Consider the following 17,571-nt stretch of genomic DNA (forward strand, 5'->3'; position numbering starts at 1 on the left):
CTTGTAAACTGTTAATAAGTATTGAATCAATCAATCAAGGTATAGGCTTATAGTGAAGTATAGCCTAATATTCATGCATGGCAGTCCATTTCAACCGATAATCATCATCAACGTGATCGAGTTGCCATTAAGGAGCCACAAAAGTTGCTTTGGCGCCTTACATTGGCGATGTGGATTTAGTCATGGATTTTTCTGTATGGATTTATATTATATGGATTTGTATATATTTTCCATACAGATGTGAACATTTTATATATAGCTACAAGTTCAGGTTTTGGTGCAAAATAAACATATAGTGGAGAAAGTTTTGGTGTCATTACGCACGGCATTAACTAATCGATAGGAATACTACAGGTTGTCTAATTAGGTGTGAATTCTCTCAAGTCCCTTTGTTAAAGCACTGGAGCACTGGTCTCTATCTGCTTGTGTTTGGCAGCGAAAAAGCCAATAAAAGCTCCGAGCTGGTTCGCGGGCTTGTCGAGAGAACACTGTGTCAGTCAGATGTTGGGGAGAGCTCTCCATCGCCGGTGTGTGTGTGTGTGTGTGTGTGTGTGTGTGTGTGTGTGTGTGTGTGTGTGTGTGTGTGTGTGTGTGTGTGTGTGTGTGTGTGTGTGTGTGTGTGTGTGTGTGTGTGTGTGTGTGTGTGTGTGTGTGTGTGTGTGTGTGTGTGTGTGTGTGTGTGTGTGTGTGTGTGTGTGTGTACACACTGAAGAGAGAGAGGGGTATTGTGTCGTATCGCAGTGAATGTGCGCCGCTGTGTGACACTGATGGATGCGCCAATGGAAAGACGGACAGATGCTTGGGCGGATCTAACGGCATGCAGTGGTGGAGCAGCACACACACACACACACACGCTCTCGGCGAGATTAGGGCGAAAACATCCCCGATCGGTGAACAAACACCCATCTTTCCCTCGTCCGGCGAACGGCGGGGAGCGACGACCCCATCAGCCTCCTTTGGAGCGACACACACCCACCACGGACCGAAGCGGTTTGATTCCCACGGCGGTTCATAGGAGGAAAGCTGTTTCTTTTTGCTATTGACACGCGTGAGAGGAGGGGGGACACGGCGACACATCTGGCGAAGAGGACAGACACTCACCGTTATTATTGTCCCCTCTCGATGTCTTTTTTCCCCCTTCAAGAATCCTTTGTTTCCACCGCAGCATATCATCCATCCTTCTCACCTCGAGGATTGCTTGAAAAATAAAGGACAATATTTTGTTTTAAAAAGAAAAGAAAAGAAAATCCACGTTCCCAACTCAAAATAATCCAGAAACTTTTATATTCCGTAGCCTATACTGTAATGTGAAAACACTGTCAAGACAAGAGGAAAACAGGAGTGCTTTCCGTAAATGTTTGAATTCTCTGAAAAGGATTTTGAGCTTACCTGATATAATTAGTACTTTATTCCAGTTGCCAATATTAAAAAAAAAAGACTGCGCTTGGTTGAGGATTTTGCGCCCAGACAAGAGTCACTTGAGGCGAAAGAAGTGTAAAGAAGGAGGCAGCTGTTGCCGTGCATGTGGGGAGATGCGTGTGATTCGCTGTTGCTGTTTTTAAATAGCATCCTATCAAACCACACAAAGAGAAAAGGGGGAAAAAAGTACCATTAGCGGCCAAGAAAGTGCTTGGCACCCACTAGCATCCAGCCTGCATGGGAGCAGCTGAGCCCGTCCCCTCCTTCTCATGTACATTACTACAACCAGGGAGACCCAATCAAGCACGTATCTCATCGATTCACACACACACATACGCACACATACACACACACATACATCCACATACACACACATACACACTCACACACTGACACACACAAACACACTGACTTGCCCTCAGTGGGGCTTTTCAACGCGCTTTGGACAAAATAGCGAAGCCGCGCCAGCAGTGTGTGGGCGACAAGTAGGCTGCCGTCCATCTCCTCCTCTCGCTCTCTCTTTTTTTATATCCATTTTCGCCCCATTTTCTCCACGCGAAAATAACAACCGATTGAACCTGAATATAGCTGATGTGGCTCTTTTCCCGCTAGGACTTGCCCGGAGGCGAATGGATTTTTTACGTGGTTGCTTTTTCAGAAGAAGCGTTTCTTCTTCCAGATTGTTCACACCGCTTCTTGTTTTTCCGCCGGGAAGCGGATTCAATCCTCATGGATAGCAGCGCGGTGGATCAACCGATAAAGTAAGTATGCATTGCCGTTCAGATCTGATCCCTAAGACGTCGTCATAACGCTGTCAGTCAGTCAGTGTTGCTGTAGTCTTGTGTAAAGGGGTCATATTTTCTTATACCACCATGTGTCTGCTTTCTTCCCTTTACAACTGTAACGCCGCTAGTAGCCGTTAGTATAGCCTACGTCTTGCAGTGTATGATTGACATTTACGCGAGTTGCAACATTTCCCAAAGACTTGGAATTAAGGGTTGGGAATCCTTTAGGATTTTAACGATTCAGGTTCCTTAACGATTCGCTCTTAACGGTCCGATTCTTTAACGGTTCCATATAACGATTCCTATAGGGGGACCCTTACAGGTCTGTAACTCTTGAGAGTGCACACATGGAACCAAATGGACCCATACGGATCCATTTGGTTCCATTTGTACACTCTCAGAGTTATGGTGGCCCTTGAAATAAAAAACAAAGTTTGAGAACCACTGGTATTGTAATTCTATAGCAGACCCAGTGAGGTCCACACACCAGCCTCTCTGACAGTGCGATAAAACCGGTTCCAGAAACGGTTCCAAATGTGATGGAACCGATTCCGGTTCCTCAATGTTGTCGGATCCGGTTCCTACGGTTCACTCCTCCGGTTCCGGATCTCCCAACCCTACTTGGAATGTAAGTAAGGCTAGTATCAAGGCTCGTAATCACAAAGGCATTTTGCGATATTGTATGTCATACATAGGAATGGGATTAGACGGGAATGACAGAAAGAGTGAGAGACATGCAGTCAGAAGAGAGAGAGAGAGGGAGAGCTACGTGACGCCTATCAGCGGCGCAGAGAGCGCACCATCGAGGCTGTGTGTGTGTGTGTGTGTGTGTGTGTGTGTGTGTGTGTGTGTGTGTGTGTGTGTGTGTGTGTGTGTGTGTGTGTGTGTGTGTGTGTGTGTGTGTGTGTGTGTGTGTGTGTGCGTGCCTCAGTGTGTTGTCAGTGCGTGATGTTTGGCCCCTTGTTTGCGGACTTTGAGTGACGCGATCATTTGGTTTTCCTTTAAGCTCGCCTGTTGCAGCCTCCGCCGCCGAGTGAGGAGGAATCACACGGAGGCTACAGGGCTGCTTTCTCCTCCCCGTCCAGCCGCCGAGCCTCGTCAGGCAGCTCCTCCACTGTGATATCCAAGTCCATCGGCCCGGGGAGAAAACAGAGGAGGAGAGCAAGACAAAAAGGGGGAGCCGCACTGTTTTTCCTCCTTTTTTTTCTTAAAAAAAAAAATCAACACAGTTACCCCATCATTCTCCACGGTGTGATTTTTTTTTTTTTTTTTTTACCCCCTTCCTTTTTATTTTTTGAGTGTGTTCGAAAACTGCCCCGATCTTCTATGTGTGAGCCTTGAAAGCTTCCCCTGGGGGGAAACTGTGCAAAGGGAAGCGCCGCCGCTTTCAAAGCTCCGCGGAGCGGAGCCCCCAAGGCAGCCAAGGCAGCCTCCTCGGATCTCCGCCGGGGCCGAGAGCAGAACTCCTGTCAGCCGCCAGAGAGCCAGCAGCATGCCGCGGAGGAAGCAGCAAGCGCCCCGACGCGCCTCAGGTACAACATGGTGCTGGTGTGCATGCATGCCCCCCCTGCGCGTGTGCGTGTCTGAGTGTGTGTGCGTGTTGAGTGTGTGTATGCGCGCGCATGTGCATATAGGCGGCTACATGCGTGCACGCGCATGATGCGCGTGCGTGTGTGTGCACGCATGTAGCCCGCCTATCCGTCCTGACGTCTATTTATTGCTGCAGTAATTTGTCCTTCTGCTAATATTTATCGTAGCCTGATTTTTAAGTGCACCCCTGAGCGCTCAGCCGGATCTTCTGCAGGGCTACTGTTAAAGTAGAAGAACCCCCAAATCTGGCTCATTCAAACAGGGAGGTTATGACCACTAATGTACAAGTCAAAGTTTCCCCCTCCCTGTCTCACTCTCCCTTTGAAGAGGATGAGGTTTTTTTCTTTCTTTCTCCCTTCTATGCCTCACTGTAGCCTAAATGCCAATACCCTAGGATTCTAGGCGTCGATCCACTGTACTTGCTATAGTACATACATATAGAGAAAAGATGATGTTAGCAACAATAGATTATATAGTAGCCTATATACTCTATTGTTGTCTAACATTATCATAATCTTTCAAACTCAACAATCACTTACATGCTATTGTTTTATTTTATTTTTTTGCACTTTTTAAATTCTATCTATTTTCATTTTAAAAAGAAAGCTTGTTCATGACCATGTCACGTTCATTGTCAGAGGCGCAGGCTGTAGTTTACCCACCGCAAAATAACTTGACTACTTAAAACGTTGGGGTGAAAGGGATCTGTCTCAAAACCTCTCTCTCTCTCTCTCTCTCTCTCTGACACACACACACACACACACACACACACACACACACACACACACACACACACACACACACACACACACACACACACACACACACACACACACACACACACAAACACAAACTGTCTCTTTCATAGACAACTTAGGCTTTGATAGGTCTCCCTTTACCCTCTCTCTCCTCCCTCCCCCCCCCCCCCCCCCCCCCTCTCTCTCTCTTCCTTCGTAGATATTGACTGTTTCTACTGATCTACACTAGAAAGGTTGGCGGGGCTCTCGGTGTCAGCTGACTGTCACGGAGGCCCTTTGATGCTCGCCCTCACACTTTTTTTTCTTTATTTTTTTTTAGAGGGGGTGCAGCTTTGCGCAAAAACATTTGATCAGAAGCATCACATTTTTAGCCAGTTTCTCCTGTAGCCTATGTCGGGGTTCCTCTTTCTCTCATTTCTTTTTTCATCCCCCCTTCCTTCAGTTTCTGGGAAAGACTTTCCAGTCTAAAGATTATTTCACAGCTCAGGGAGGGAGTGTGCTGGGAGAGGGGGCTTTTAATGGACAATTGCCATCTTTGATTTGACGGTTGATTGATCGCCTGTCATCTGGCGAGGCTTTGATCTATTCATTCCCGATAAGCGTCGATAAATCACTCTGCCATAGCAAAAGCAGGACCTACTGACGTCACGTCTAGCCTGACAAACTTCTAGCCATTAAGAACATCCTTAATTGTTACTTTTCGCTCTCCCCCTTTTTAGGGCAGCATGCATTTGTTTTGTTTCTATCCATGTAGGCGTAGGCCTGCAGATAAAGGAGCATGTCAATTATTATTCTTATTTTAATTTTAAACCTTATGGTAGGTCTATTAGCCTATGTATAACTAGTATATTATAGTGACAGTGTGTGTTTTCATCAGATCAGTTTAGAAGAGAAATCATTTTATGCAAAGTCACTGGCCAGAGCTACAGTGGCAATTTTGACATGGTTTCCCCATGTTATGTGGAAATGTTTCCTTCACGCTTTGGCCCAAGACTCTTCCATTAAAGCATTTATCATAATTTACTAATGGTTTATATTTTTGATGTTTTTCAATTCATATAATTTGAGCATGCCATCGTTTGCTAACTATCGGTTCACACAGTAATTGTAAATTGCAGAACCTGCCTATATATATATATTTACCAACACACACACACACACACACACACACACACACACACACACACACACACACACACACACACACACACACACACACACACACACACACACACACACACACACACACACACACACACACACACACACACGTGTAAACGTACAACATGTAAATACTGATGTTCATTGGTGTACCTATACCGAATAACACGTGCTATGTTAAATGTACATTGCCTATACATTTTACACAAGTATCCAATTACTTCCACACTCTCAGACATACACACACACACACACACACACACACACACACACACACACACACACACACACACACACACACACACACACACACACACACATACAAACACTGGTATGAAAAATGTAACTATTAGCCTAATCGTAAGGCGGAAGACTGGCCTGCTCCATCAGAAGGGACCGTCAGAGAGACTTTGTTTCATATTTGATTTAATTGTCTGCCCTCTGACAGCCACATTCATCAATGAACCTAATGGTCAATCAGAGCCTGGCACAGGGAGAGACAGAGAGAAAGGAGAGAGAGAAAGAGAAAGAGAGAGAGCCCTCTGTATGCTAGGCCCTGGGCCTTACTTGATCAAAATGTTTTAGCCCTAATGGACGCAATGGGTGGGGGCGAGGGGCTGGCTAGACGGATGGATGGATAGATGTGCGGAGGGATGACTGAAAGCCTTTTTATTCAACTGGAATGAGTGAGTGAGTGTGCATGAGTGAGAGAGAAAATGAGCCATTTATTCCTTTGATGAGCGAACGAGGACAAACACGAGGCGAGCAACGGAGGGATTTTATTTTAGAGCATGGGCAACTTCCTGTATTTTTTTTTGGGTTCTTTTCTTCAGTGTTCATTCGTCCACCCCTCCCTCCTCTCCTCCCTCGCTCACAGCTGCAAGTTATAAGGTTGACGAGGGCTGCATGGCACACAAAGAGTGATGACAAATTGATTGCTCCATAGTGATGGAGAGAGCAAAGGGAAGATGGCATATAATGGGCCTTGATTAGGAACTTTTCGGGGAAACAGTGTTCCCCACACCCATGAGTTTTATCTATTGAGAACATCTACTTTTCTCTCATTTTATGTTCCCTTCTTTCTTTCTTTCTTCCCCTGTTTTACCTTGTATACTTTCCCTTTCTTCCTTTCTTTCCCTTGCCATTCCAACTCTACCCTTTCTGTCCTGACAAACGCTCGTCCTTTATTTTTACAACCCACCAAACCTCGCAGCCCTCACGGCACCTAGCAAACAGCCCCGTCTCCCCCCCAGCCCAGGCCCTGTGCGCGGCGGGCGGTGGGGCACGCTCAGTCGTCTAAAAAGAGGAGTTGTTTTGCCAGCTTCATTAGCGTTCTCCTAATTAGCTGAGCGTCTGATGGATCCCTGACAGTCGTAATGATTGGAGATGACAAGCTCCGCACGCTGTCACGCTCGCCAATTAGGTCTGCAGCATAGTTGGATGTAATCAACTTCATCTTACACAGTTACACACACGCACACGCACGCACAAACACACACACACACACGCACGCACGCACGCACACACACACACACACACACGCACACGCACACGCACACACACACAGACCTTCCAGGAGTCCAGGAGACATGCACCCATACAAAAGGCCCACCACACATATAGGTGAGAGAGGTGCTTGGTTGGGGTTGCGATACGAGTTTTCCTCAAGTACGCAATGCTTTTTTTTTAATTGCTAGGACAGGCACGGCAATGATGCACACTATTAGGAAGCAACAGTGTGTGTGTGTGTGTGTGTGTGTGTGTGTGTGTGTGCGTGTGCGTGTGCGTGTTTTAATGTGTTTACCTTGCTTGCATGTGTGGCCATGTGTACATCACCCATATATGCAAGCTTGTATTGTGCATAATAATGCTTGTATTGTGCAGATACACACACACACACACGCACACACACACACACACACACACACACACACACACACACACACACACACACACACACACACACACACACACACACACACACACACACACACACACACACACACACACACACACACACACACGCACTCACACACATATACATGTTCATTCTGTCTACTCTGGAGTATTTGTTTTCTCAGTGCTCTCCTCCATTCAGGAATGGACAATGCTCAGTTGAAACACAGTGTTTCTGTCTGCGGGCTTCAAAGCCAGGCCAGACCAAACAGATCATTGTTATGGGAGAGGAAACACGAACATCAAACATTCAATTTATTTTTTCACCTGTATTTGTGTTATTGTTTTTCTTTTCTTTTTTTTTGCTGGCCTTAATTAAAACAACAGTCTCCCATGTTCCACATCGCTTTTATTCTAAACAGCACCGGACAATATAGAAATCTATTCTATCGTCGCTTTGGGGCAGACACTTGTAACTCCATATATTATACTTTTATGTTTTTTCATATGTTAATGTACGATTTTATACTTTGTCGTATGACAGTGTCATGCAAAAGTAGCGAAAATAGCAGATCTACAATCTTTTAAATATTTTTGACCTAGGTTTAAAGTGGTTAGGTCTGTCTGTGTATTTTGTTTAATTATAAATGAAAAGTACTAACAAGAGATTGTGACTATAGTAACTATGGATTAATTAGAAATCGGGTGCTCTTTTCCATTACACGAAAAATAACAGTTTTGGACATACAAGGTTTCCTTCCGACAGTGAAGTACAGCAAGCGACAAAAGTGGTGCGGTACACAGTATGGGCTTTCAGAGCAGGCAACAGAGAACCTAAAGGCTGCTATGAGTGATAGAGTATGGCGTATATTCTCCTCTTATGAGCCCCGTATGGAGATTGATCAATTTGACAGTGGTCATTATTAGCTGCTCAATGACACTTTCCCAGACTGTGAAGATTTTTCACCTAAGTTGATTTTGCAGAAACACCTATCATCAGCACGGTGTCCAAAGAGGCTAAGCATGATTTATGTAAATATTAACATCAAGACAGATCTGGTTCTGTCCGACAGGAGATAGATGGCAGGCCAGGACGAAAAGCAGCTGATTTCTGTGATTTCTCTGCCTCCACGCGTGTGTCTGTGCCTGCGTGTTTCTGTGTATGTGTGTGTATGTGTGTATGTGTGTGTGTGCGTGTGATTGATTGTGGATGAGAGCGAGAGATTAATCATGCTTGATGTGTGTTAACGTTGCACCCGCACTGGATCTAAGTCGAGATGCAGTGGCCCATTTAAATACACCCGCTCACACTCACAAACAGAACACGCAATCCAACACCACACCACACACACACGCGCACACGCATACATGCAGGCACACGCACACACACAGTGCGGGTGGGTTTGCACACACAAACGTTTGCTCACACAATGCAGATATGGCTACATTCACTTTTTAAAAATATTATTTTTCTCTATGACTATTAATAAAAAAAACTCCTAAATAATAAATGTATATAGTTAGATATTAATTTATATCAGTCGCATGTGGTATTGTTATGTGTCACAACAGATGTTAATGATAGAAGATGATTTTTTTTTAATGATATTCCATTTCCAGCAGGCTTGTTCGTGAAGCATTTGATGCTGCACAGGTCAGCTACCGTGGCTCTTTGGCATCTAATAGGAGGGTCTAAGCATCTAGTCTGCTACCGTGGAATCTAATGAAACATGCCATCTTAATTAAGCTAATTACCCTTATTAGCAGCAGGTCGTGATAATTCTATTAATAATTAAGAGAGTAAAAAAAAATACTTTCAAAAACACCACCATCCAACACCTCCTCAACCCCTGCACTCTGTTAATTAGAAAGTAATTATTCAGTGGAAAAAACATGGTTATTCTATTCAGTCTCAGCTGGTTGTTAAAAGGAATTTTAATGGGCTCATATGATCGCTTTTATCCAATCTACAAGCTCACGATGCGTCGGCTGTTTTCGCTATTTTTGCGAGACGCCATCATATGACAAAGTATAAAATAGGGCAAGTGGATATGGTAGGGATGAATTAATTGAGTTACCATTGATACTCTTGAACTGATATTGTAGCTCAAATTGTCCCTTTGTTCGCCTTCAGTCCGTCTTCCCACCACTTTCTGTTATTTATTTTGCCGTCACTCACACCCATCTGTAAATATCTGTGGACCTCCTGTGGGTTAAGGTCTCTCTATTTCCCACCATAGAAATAGTAGAAGGAGTGATAAGAATTTCGGTTCAGTGTATAGTTAAATTATCACTGTGTGTAGTTGATGTGTAGCTTTGACCTGCAATGTAAAACCCAGTCTTAATTTAACTTTGAGAGTGTACACTGTAACCAAATGGACCCGTTATACTATTAAAGCCTTTTATCCAAGAAAACGTTGAGAATCCAGAGAGAGTTGGGCATTTCCATAAAAGTCGCTCATTCAAAATTCGGCATTAGTTTAATGCTTAAATCAAGTTTGCGACAAATGTTCCGAGGTATTAAAAATAGAAGGAAATGTTGAGTGTAATATATTTTGGTGCTTGGACACTTTCCATCTCTAATCCATTACCCTCTATTTGTTAAGGTAAAGTGGTCCATTTCTGCTCACTGAACTAAATTAATTGATCGTGTTAAAGTTAACTAGAAAGTGCAAACCTGAGATTGAAGACGTAGCATCCTATGCCCCAAGTACAGCTCTGTAGAATTGAATTGCTTCTATTACGCTCCACTCCAGTCTTCCATCACATTTGTAGTCCCTCTTTACATGCTTCTGAAGAAATCCAGAACTTCTGTTCCTCACGCTATAATTTGTATTATTATTATACTAGACGGTTATACAGGTATGTTGCACTCGTACCCATTGGACCCATCTATCTGTTTCCCGTTTACTACTGTTTCCTGGCGAGCCAGACGAGGAGTTGAAGTCGATCGGTCAGACGGTTCTTAAGATACAGTACATGGGGGACACACGCACACAGATTTTGCACGTTTATAGAAGGATTCAATGTCATATTTTCATCTAGTAGACGATCCACTGATACTGTATGGACCAGCTCAAGCTCTCAAACCTCACATTGTGATACAGAATGGTAGAGATGTTAGTTTCCAATTCGACCCACTGAAACCCTAGCGTCCCTATGGGCATGTGATTATAGGCGAACATTCGGCAAAAATAGCAGATCTACAGGCTCACAACATTGTATACTCTCAGAGTTCAATTAGCAGGATTTCATTTTACTGTGTATGTGGTCTGTCCTGTCCCCAAGTCTCACATCCCCATGTCCCTACATTATTATGTCCCACCCAGACCTTGGTGGTGTGTGCAGTCCCTATCCCTACAATATTGTGTCCCACCCAGACCTTGGTGGTGTGTGCAGTCCCTATCCCTACATTATTGTGTCCCACCCAGACCCTGGTGGTGTGTGCAGTCCCTATCCCTACATTATTGTGTCCCACCCAGACCCTGGTGGTCTGTGCAGTCCCTATCCCTACATTATTGTGTGCAGAGTCTGTCTCTCCCAGGCAGCCAACTGACACTGTGATTAGTTATGGCCCTCCTCTGCTTTTCTCACTGTCCCTGCCCCACTATACACAACCCACAATGAACCACCGCAAAGACAGAGAGAGAGAGAGAGAGAGAGAGAGAGAGGAGAGAGAGAGAGAGAGAGAGAGAGAGAGAGAGAGAGAGAGAGAGAGAGAGAGAGAGAGAGAGAGAGAGAGAGAGAGAGAGAGAGAGAGAGAGAGAGAGAGAGAGAGAGAGAGAGAGAGGAGAAGAGAGAGAGAGAGAGAGAGAGAGAGAGAGAGAGAGAGAGAGAGAGAGAGAGAGAGAGAGAGAATAGTTGAATATTCTATCACATGGAAAGACAGAAGGCGAATGAGTTTGTAAAGAAAAAATATGTGCATTTGAGAGACAAAGTATACCGTAGGAAGTTGGATGTAATGAAAAAAGCAAGCAAGGAGGGGGGCAATTGAGAGGTGCAGAGAGAGAGAGAGAGAGAGAGAGTAAGAGAGAGATCTGTAGAATCATCAGTGTTCATTTAACACTGTGAGTGTAATAATTATACAGTTCAATTAACACTGAGGATTTTGCTCTGAGGAAGAGACTGAGGAGGAAGAAGGGGGAGGGAGGGAGGGAGGGAGAGAGAAGGGGGAAGGAGAGAGCTCTTCCTCTTCCCCATCCTCCTCGATAAGTGGGTGATGGTTGATAAACAGCATTTTTTTGTATTTTTTGTATTTTTTCCCTTCCTCCCTTCCCCCTCTTCCAGATCTTCCGTCATGGCTCCCATTAGGTTGACAGCTGTCAATTAGAGCTCCCTTGGGTCTGGCGCGCTGCACTTTATTGCAGGCAGTTGATGCTGTCATTTTGCTCCCAGTTTCGCCTTGAGCGTTATCACGAGCGCTCAAAACAGTCAATAGCTGATGCATCAGCAGTTATTTCTTAAAATTGGCTCACAAGGCTGCATCCTTCCCTCGTTGTTCCCTCTCTACCCCCCCCCCCCCCCCCCCCCCCCCCCCCAATTCTCTCTCTCTCTCTCCTCCCCCTCCTCCTCCTCCTCCTCCCGTCTGTCTTGCTCTCACCCGGGCCTCCACTCCCTTGCTCTTTTCTCCCCCTCCAAAATATTGTTTTGAGAGGAGAGAGCAATGGATTGTGCCTGCAAAGGGGGTTAAGGAGAGTGCAAGGAGGAGGGCTGCGGAGTACAGGACACGCACATGCATGCATACGGGCACACATGCACAGCACACGCACGCACACACACACACACACCACACACACACACACACACACACACACACACACACACACACACACACACACACACACACACACACACACACGTGCGCGCTCGCGCAGACTGGCAAATTCACTTAGTAAATGATTTCTACATGAATGAGAACATAATGGTAGCCTGTGTTTTGTGTGTTCAGTTGTCTGTCATATCACTCATGTGTTTTACACTCTGGACAGTGTAAAATGGACACAGTTTGGACACCGTTTTTAGAGAACCGCAACTTTTATCTGAGGCTATACTGTGGCTGCAACTTCACAACCAATACGTACATGACTGTATAACATAATGACTGAGTGTATTAGTCTGTAAATGTTTGACATGGTTTTTAGAACAGGAGATGGCTAGCTAATTAAACCCCCTCAACTTTGTTTCTATTAATCTACCAGCTTCTACTTTAGAATAGAATGCAATATAATATACTTTATATATGCAATATAATATAAAATAAATGGTGGAGAGTACATTTACTCAAGTACTGTACTTTTGTGTACTTAAGTGTTATTTATTTTACTTACAATTATTTGACAGCTTTAGTTACTACTGTAGTTAATTTGCTGATTTAAATTATGAATACAAAACATGTACACAAATTAACCACTCAAGCACTATGTTATACTTCGCTATAACTGATCTACAAGCTCACTGCGCCTCGCAATGTGATGTGTTTTGAGCTGAAAATGCAGATTTTTTTATGCTTTTCTATGAGGACGCTGTAGTTTGATCAAGTAGGGCATAGCCGTGCTATTTTGAAAAATCTTGAACATTTGTGCAAATATTTGATATATATATATATATATATATATATATATATATATATATATATATATATATATATATATATATATATATATATATACTCAATTTTCAGATGGGGGGGTCCACAGCCAAATACATATAATTTTGTGATGCGTCTTGAACTCGACTACATTCTAAAAAGAAAAGTAGGGCATTAATTTACGAAAAAAACACAAAAGTTAAAATATGGAGATAAGAGGTTTCTGCCCGACAGCAACGATTTAAGAGTACTTCGTCCTCCACTGCCACCGCGTCACACGCAGCGAGACGTGATTTGCCAGCAGGCCCGCGGTACGCGACACCATGGGAAAATGGCTGCCCTCAGGAGCACGATGTGGAGGAAACAGGAAATGGAGTGAGTGGAGTGGGACTGCTGTGCTCACTGTTTCCTGTACTGAGACAAGGCAGAGACATGTGTATTTATGGTCATGCACGTATAGCCTCTGGCCTTTTATAGTATGAAGTACCTCTCTGCGGTGGGCTCTCCCTCGCTCTGTGTGTGTGTGTGTGTGTGTGTGTGTGTGTGTGTGTGTGTGCACGTGTGTGTGCACGTGTGTCTGTGTGTGCTGATACACACACTCCTGGCAAAATCACAAACAAGGTTGCAGCGTTTAAGTCTTTAGGTGGATTACTGAGCATTTCTTCCATCATATATAAGGAGCAGAGAAGTTTTCAGTGTTGACTATGTTTGTGGTTGACGTGCCTTTGAAGCACTATGGTTCTATACATTCTACAGTGCAGTTTGTGTGTGTGTGTGGGTCCATAGTAAAATAGAGCAGTGAGTTGTAATCCCTGTCATGTTCAGGGGCCAGGGGAGGGTGGACGTGCGTTTGTGTGCGTGCGCGCGCGTGTGTGTGTGTATGTGTGTGTGTGTGTGTGTGTGTGTGTGTTTGTTTAAGGAGCTAGGAGACCACAAGGAGGATGAGACTGTCGAGGCAAGGTGTGTGTGTGTGTGTGTGTGTGTGTGTGTGTGTGTGTGTGTGTGTGTGTGTGTGTGTGTGTGTGTGTGTGTGTGTGTGTGTGTGTGTGGCTTTTGAGTGTCATCTGGGCTTGGCTCCAGCTCTGGGTTTCTTCTTACCCTCAGTGGGGGTTGCCTTTATGTCTGCAGAGAGCGTGTGTGTGTGTGTGTGTGTGTGTACACGTGCATGTACCCAATCACAGTACTGTCTCTTTCCTTTCCCACGGAGGCTTTGGCAAAGTCTAGACAAGAGTGGCAGCCATCAGTCACGTGTGTGTGTGTGTGTGTGTGTGTGTGTGTGTGTGTGTGTGTGTGTGTGTGTGTGTGTGTGTGTGTGTGTGTGTGTGTGTGTGTGTGTGTGTGTGTGTGTGTGTGTGTGTGTGTGTGTGTGTGTGTGTGTGTGTGTGTGTGTTTGAGACGGTGACTGTGATGAAAGGCAGGGGAACCGGTGAGGACCCGTTTGAGGCCATGGTAATCAGGGCCAGCCTGGGCTGACATCCTTCTCAAGCTGACAGCGCTTTCCTCTTCTTTCCTCACCACACACACACACACACACACACACACACACACACACACACACACACACACACACACACACACACACACACACACACACACACACCCTGGACATTCACCAGCTAAATACACTGTTTCTTCTCTCTCTTCTCTTCTCTTCTCTTCTCTTCTCTTCTCTTCTCTTTCTCTTCTCTTCTCTTCTCTTCTCTTCTCTTCTCTTCTCTTCTGTTCTCTTCTCTTCTCTTCTCTTCTCTTCTCTTCTCTTCTCTTTTCCTCTCTTTCCTCTCTTCTCTTCTCTCCCATACGCCCCCTCTCCCTTGTTCCATGTTTTGATCAGTTTCAGATGCCAGAGATTATCCTCACCCTCCACAACAACACCACCATTGTGTGTGTGTGTGTGTGTGTGTGTGTGTGTGTGTGTGTGTGTGTGTGTGTGTGTGTGTGTGTGTGTGTGTGTGTGTGTGTGTGTGTGTGTGTGTGTGTGTGTGTGTGTGTGTGTGTGTGTGTGTGTGTGTGTGTGTGTGTGTGTGTGTGTGTGTGTGTGTGTGTATGAGTGAGTGAGAGAGGTTAAGGTATGGATTTATGAGGCAACCAGAAAGTGCATGGCTTGATATGATATGAGTGGAGCATACAGGGGTGTGGTTTGATGGCATGTGTAAAACCTGTCTGTGTGTATGTGCATGCACGCATTTCCCATACGTTCTGGGAGTATTTTCACGGCATGAGGAAGTGGTGTTTCAGTGGGAAAACCCGATGGAGGCAGGTGTGAGTCAGAGAGGCTGAAAGAGTGAGATGGAATAAAAGAGAGAAAAGAGAGATAGTTGACTCACTGTTAGAAAGTGAGAGAGAGAGAGAGAATCAGCCATGCCCGAAAGTGAAAGAGAAAGCGAGGGGGAGAGAAAGAGAGAGAGAGAGAGAGAGAGAGAGATGAGAGGAGCGGAGAGGAAGCCTGCTTTATTTTATACTGTGAGGGCCTGTTGCTAATTAATGTTTCTTGGTGGGTTTCTGTCGGAGCTGAGTAATGTTTTTGATCTTTATGCCTGATAACTGCATACCTAATGAGATTTCAAAGCTGGTGGAGATGGGAGTTGCTGCTCCCTGCAATTATTGACAGATGCCTTTTCTCTGCCACTGGCTGCCGCACCATAAATCCTTCCTCGGTAATGAGCCTAAGAAGTGCCACCCTGCCAGTGAGCTAATGAAACCGAGTGAGGGGGGCCGCCTGTGCTTGTGTGTGTGTGTGTGTGTGTGTGTGTGTGTGTGTGTGTGTGTGTGTGTGTGTGTGTGTGTGTGTGTGTGTGTGTGTGTGTGTGTGTGTGTGTGTGTGTGTGTGTGTGTGTGTGTGAGAGAGAGAGAGAGAGAGACAGAGCATGCAGGAGAGAGGGTGCATCACGCTCCTCTGACACATTTTTTTTCTCTTTTAAATGCACTCTGCAGATGTCAACCACCTCGTGAACGAGAGAGAGAGAGAGAGAGAGAGAGAGAGAGAGAGAGAGAGAGAGAGAGAGAGAGAGAGAGAGAGAGAGAGAGAGAGAGAGAGAGAGAGAGAGAGAGAGAGAGAGAGAGAGAGAGAGAGAGAGAGAGAGAGAGAGAGAGAGAGAGAGAGAGAGAGAGAGAGAGAGAGAGAGAGAGAGAGAGAGAGAGAGAGAGAGAGAGAGAGAGAGAGAGAGAGAAGGAAGAAAGAGAAAGGGAGTGAGGGGGAAAAAAGAAGAAGAAAAAAAAGACAAAGCGTAGCCCTCTCCGTCTCTCTCTCTCTGGTTTATGAGGAGTGGAGTTTCAGGGATCAGGTTACAGCCCCATGTTAAGGCTATTTGTCTAGGTTTGGCTGTTTTATTTGAAATAGTAGTATCTCTGTTGCCAAACGGCAACGTGATTGATATCGCTGCCCCCCTCGCCGCCAGCCCGCCTGCCCGGATTCAACAGCCCCCCCCCACCCTCCATCCACTCCCCTCCTCTTTTCTTCTCTTTTTCTTTTTCCTCGATGAACTCGTCCTCTGAAACTCAGCCAGAGAGAGGAAATAACAGAAAAAATAAAAGCTACTACAGACAGTGTTTGGGGGTTTGGGGGGATAGCGATTTCTCTGTCCCTCACACATGTGCATATACGTGCGCATGCCGAGATATGCGTGCACATGATCACGGTATCTGCCTTATGCAATTTTGTTTATGCACACGTTTTGTGTGTGAGAAGCTTGTTAGCGGGGTGTGCGGTGTACGCAGTGCACGCCTCTGTGCTCTTTTAACTCTGAGAGTGTAAAAATGCTATCTTTGAGGGTCTATTTGGGACCGTTTTCTCCACTCTCAGAGTTAACCAGCTGGTGGGGTCCACCAGGGCTCTATACTTGGTCCGCTCCTTTTGTTCCTCAACCCAAATCTCTACACCACATCTCTTCACTGAAAATAGCCGATCTATACACTCACATCGCGTTGCGATGTAGATCGCTTGTAGATCGCTGATTTGTGCCGAATGTTTACCCCAGAATAGGGACACCTATAGGGTTGAAGTGGTTAAAATGAACAGTACCGAACAGTACCGATTTTACTGGTGTGTGTGTGTGTGTGTGTGTGTGTGTGTGTGTGTGTGTGTGTGTGTGTGTATGTGTATGTGTGTGTGTGTGTGTGTGTGTGTGTGTGTGTGTGTGTGTGTGTGTTTGTGGTGTGTTTTAAGGGGTTTCCAGAAACCAAAGGAGGCGAGCAGCGAGTGGCGTCTCACTGCCAAACAGTCGATTTCCCCCTCTCATCGTCCTCTCCATACATCACACACCCACCCTTCTCTCCTGACACAATGACGTGTGTCATTTATCAAACAGAGGCCTTGCCAGGGCCCGCCATGTGTGTGTATACGTGTGTGTGTGTGTGTGTGTGTGTGTTTGTGTGTGTG

General features: G+C 45.3%; 1 protein-coding gene across 1 annotated transcript in view; it reads left to right on the plus strand.

The window, feature by feature from the left end:
• The first annotated feature begins 1,166 nt into the window (after positions 1-1,166).
• Positions 1,167-17,571, plus strand: part of tshz3b (teashirt zinc finger homeobox 3b) — a 49,797-nt gene continuing 33,392 nt past the window's right edge. Inside the window, exons 1-2 of the mRNA XM_084065565.1 lie at positions 1,167-2,180; positions 3,211-3,736. Coding sequence (XP_083921691.1) covers positions 3,697-3,736 — 40 coding nt within the window. The 5' untranslated portion in view covers positions 1,167-2,180; positions 3,211-3,696. The remainder of the gene's footprint in view (positions 2,181-3,210; positions 3,737-17,571) is intronic.

Source organism: Gymnoscopelus microlampas (genome assembly GCF_963454915.1).
Source record: "Gymnoscopelus microlampas genome assembly, chromosome: 1".
In the NCBI taxonomy this organism is placed as follows: domain Eukaryota; kingdom Metazoa; phylum Chordata; class Actinopteri; order Myctophiformes; family Myctophidae; genus Gymnoscopelus; species Gymnoscopelus microlampas.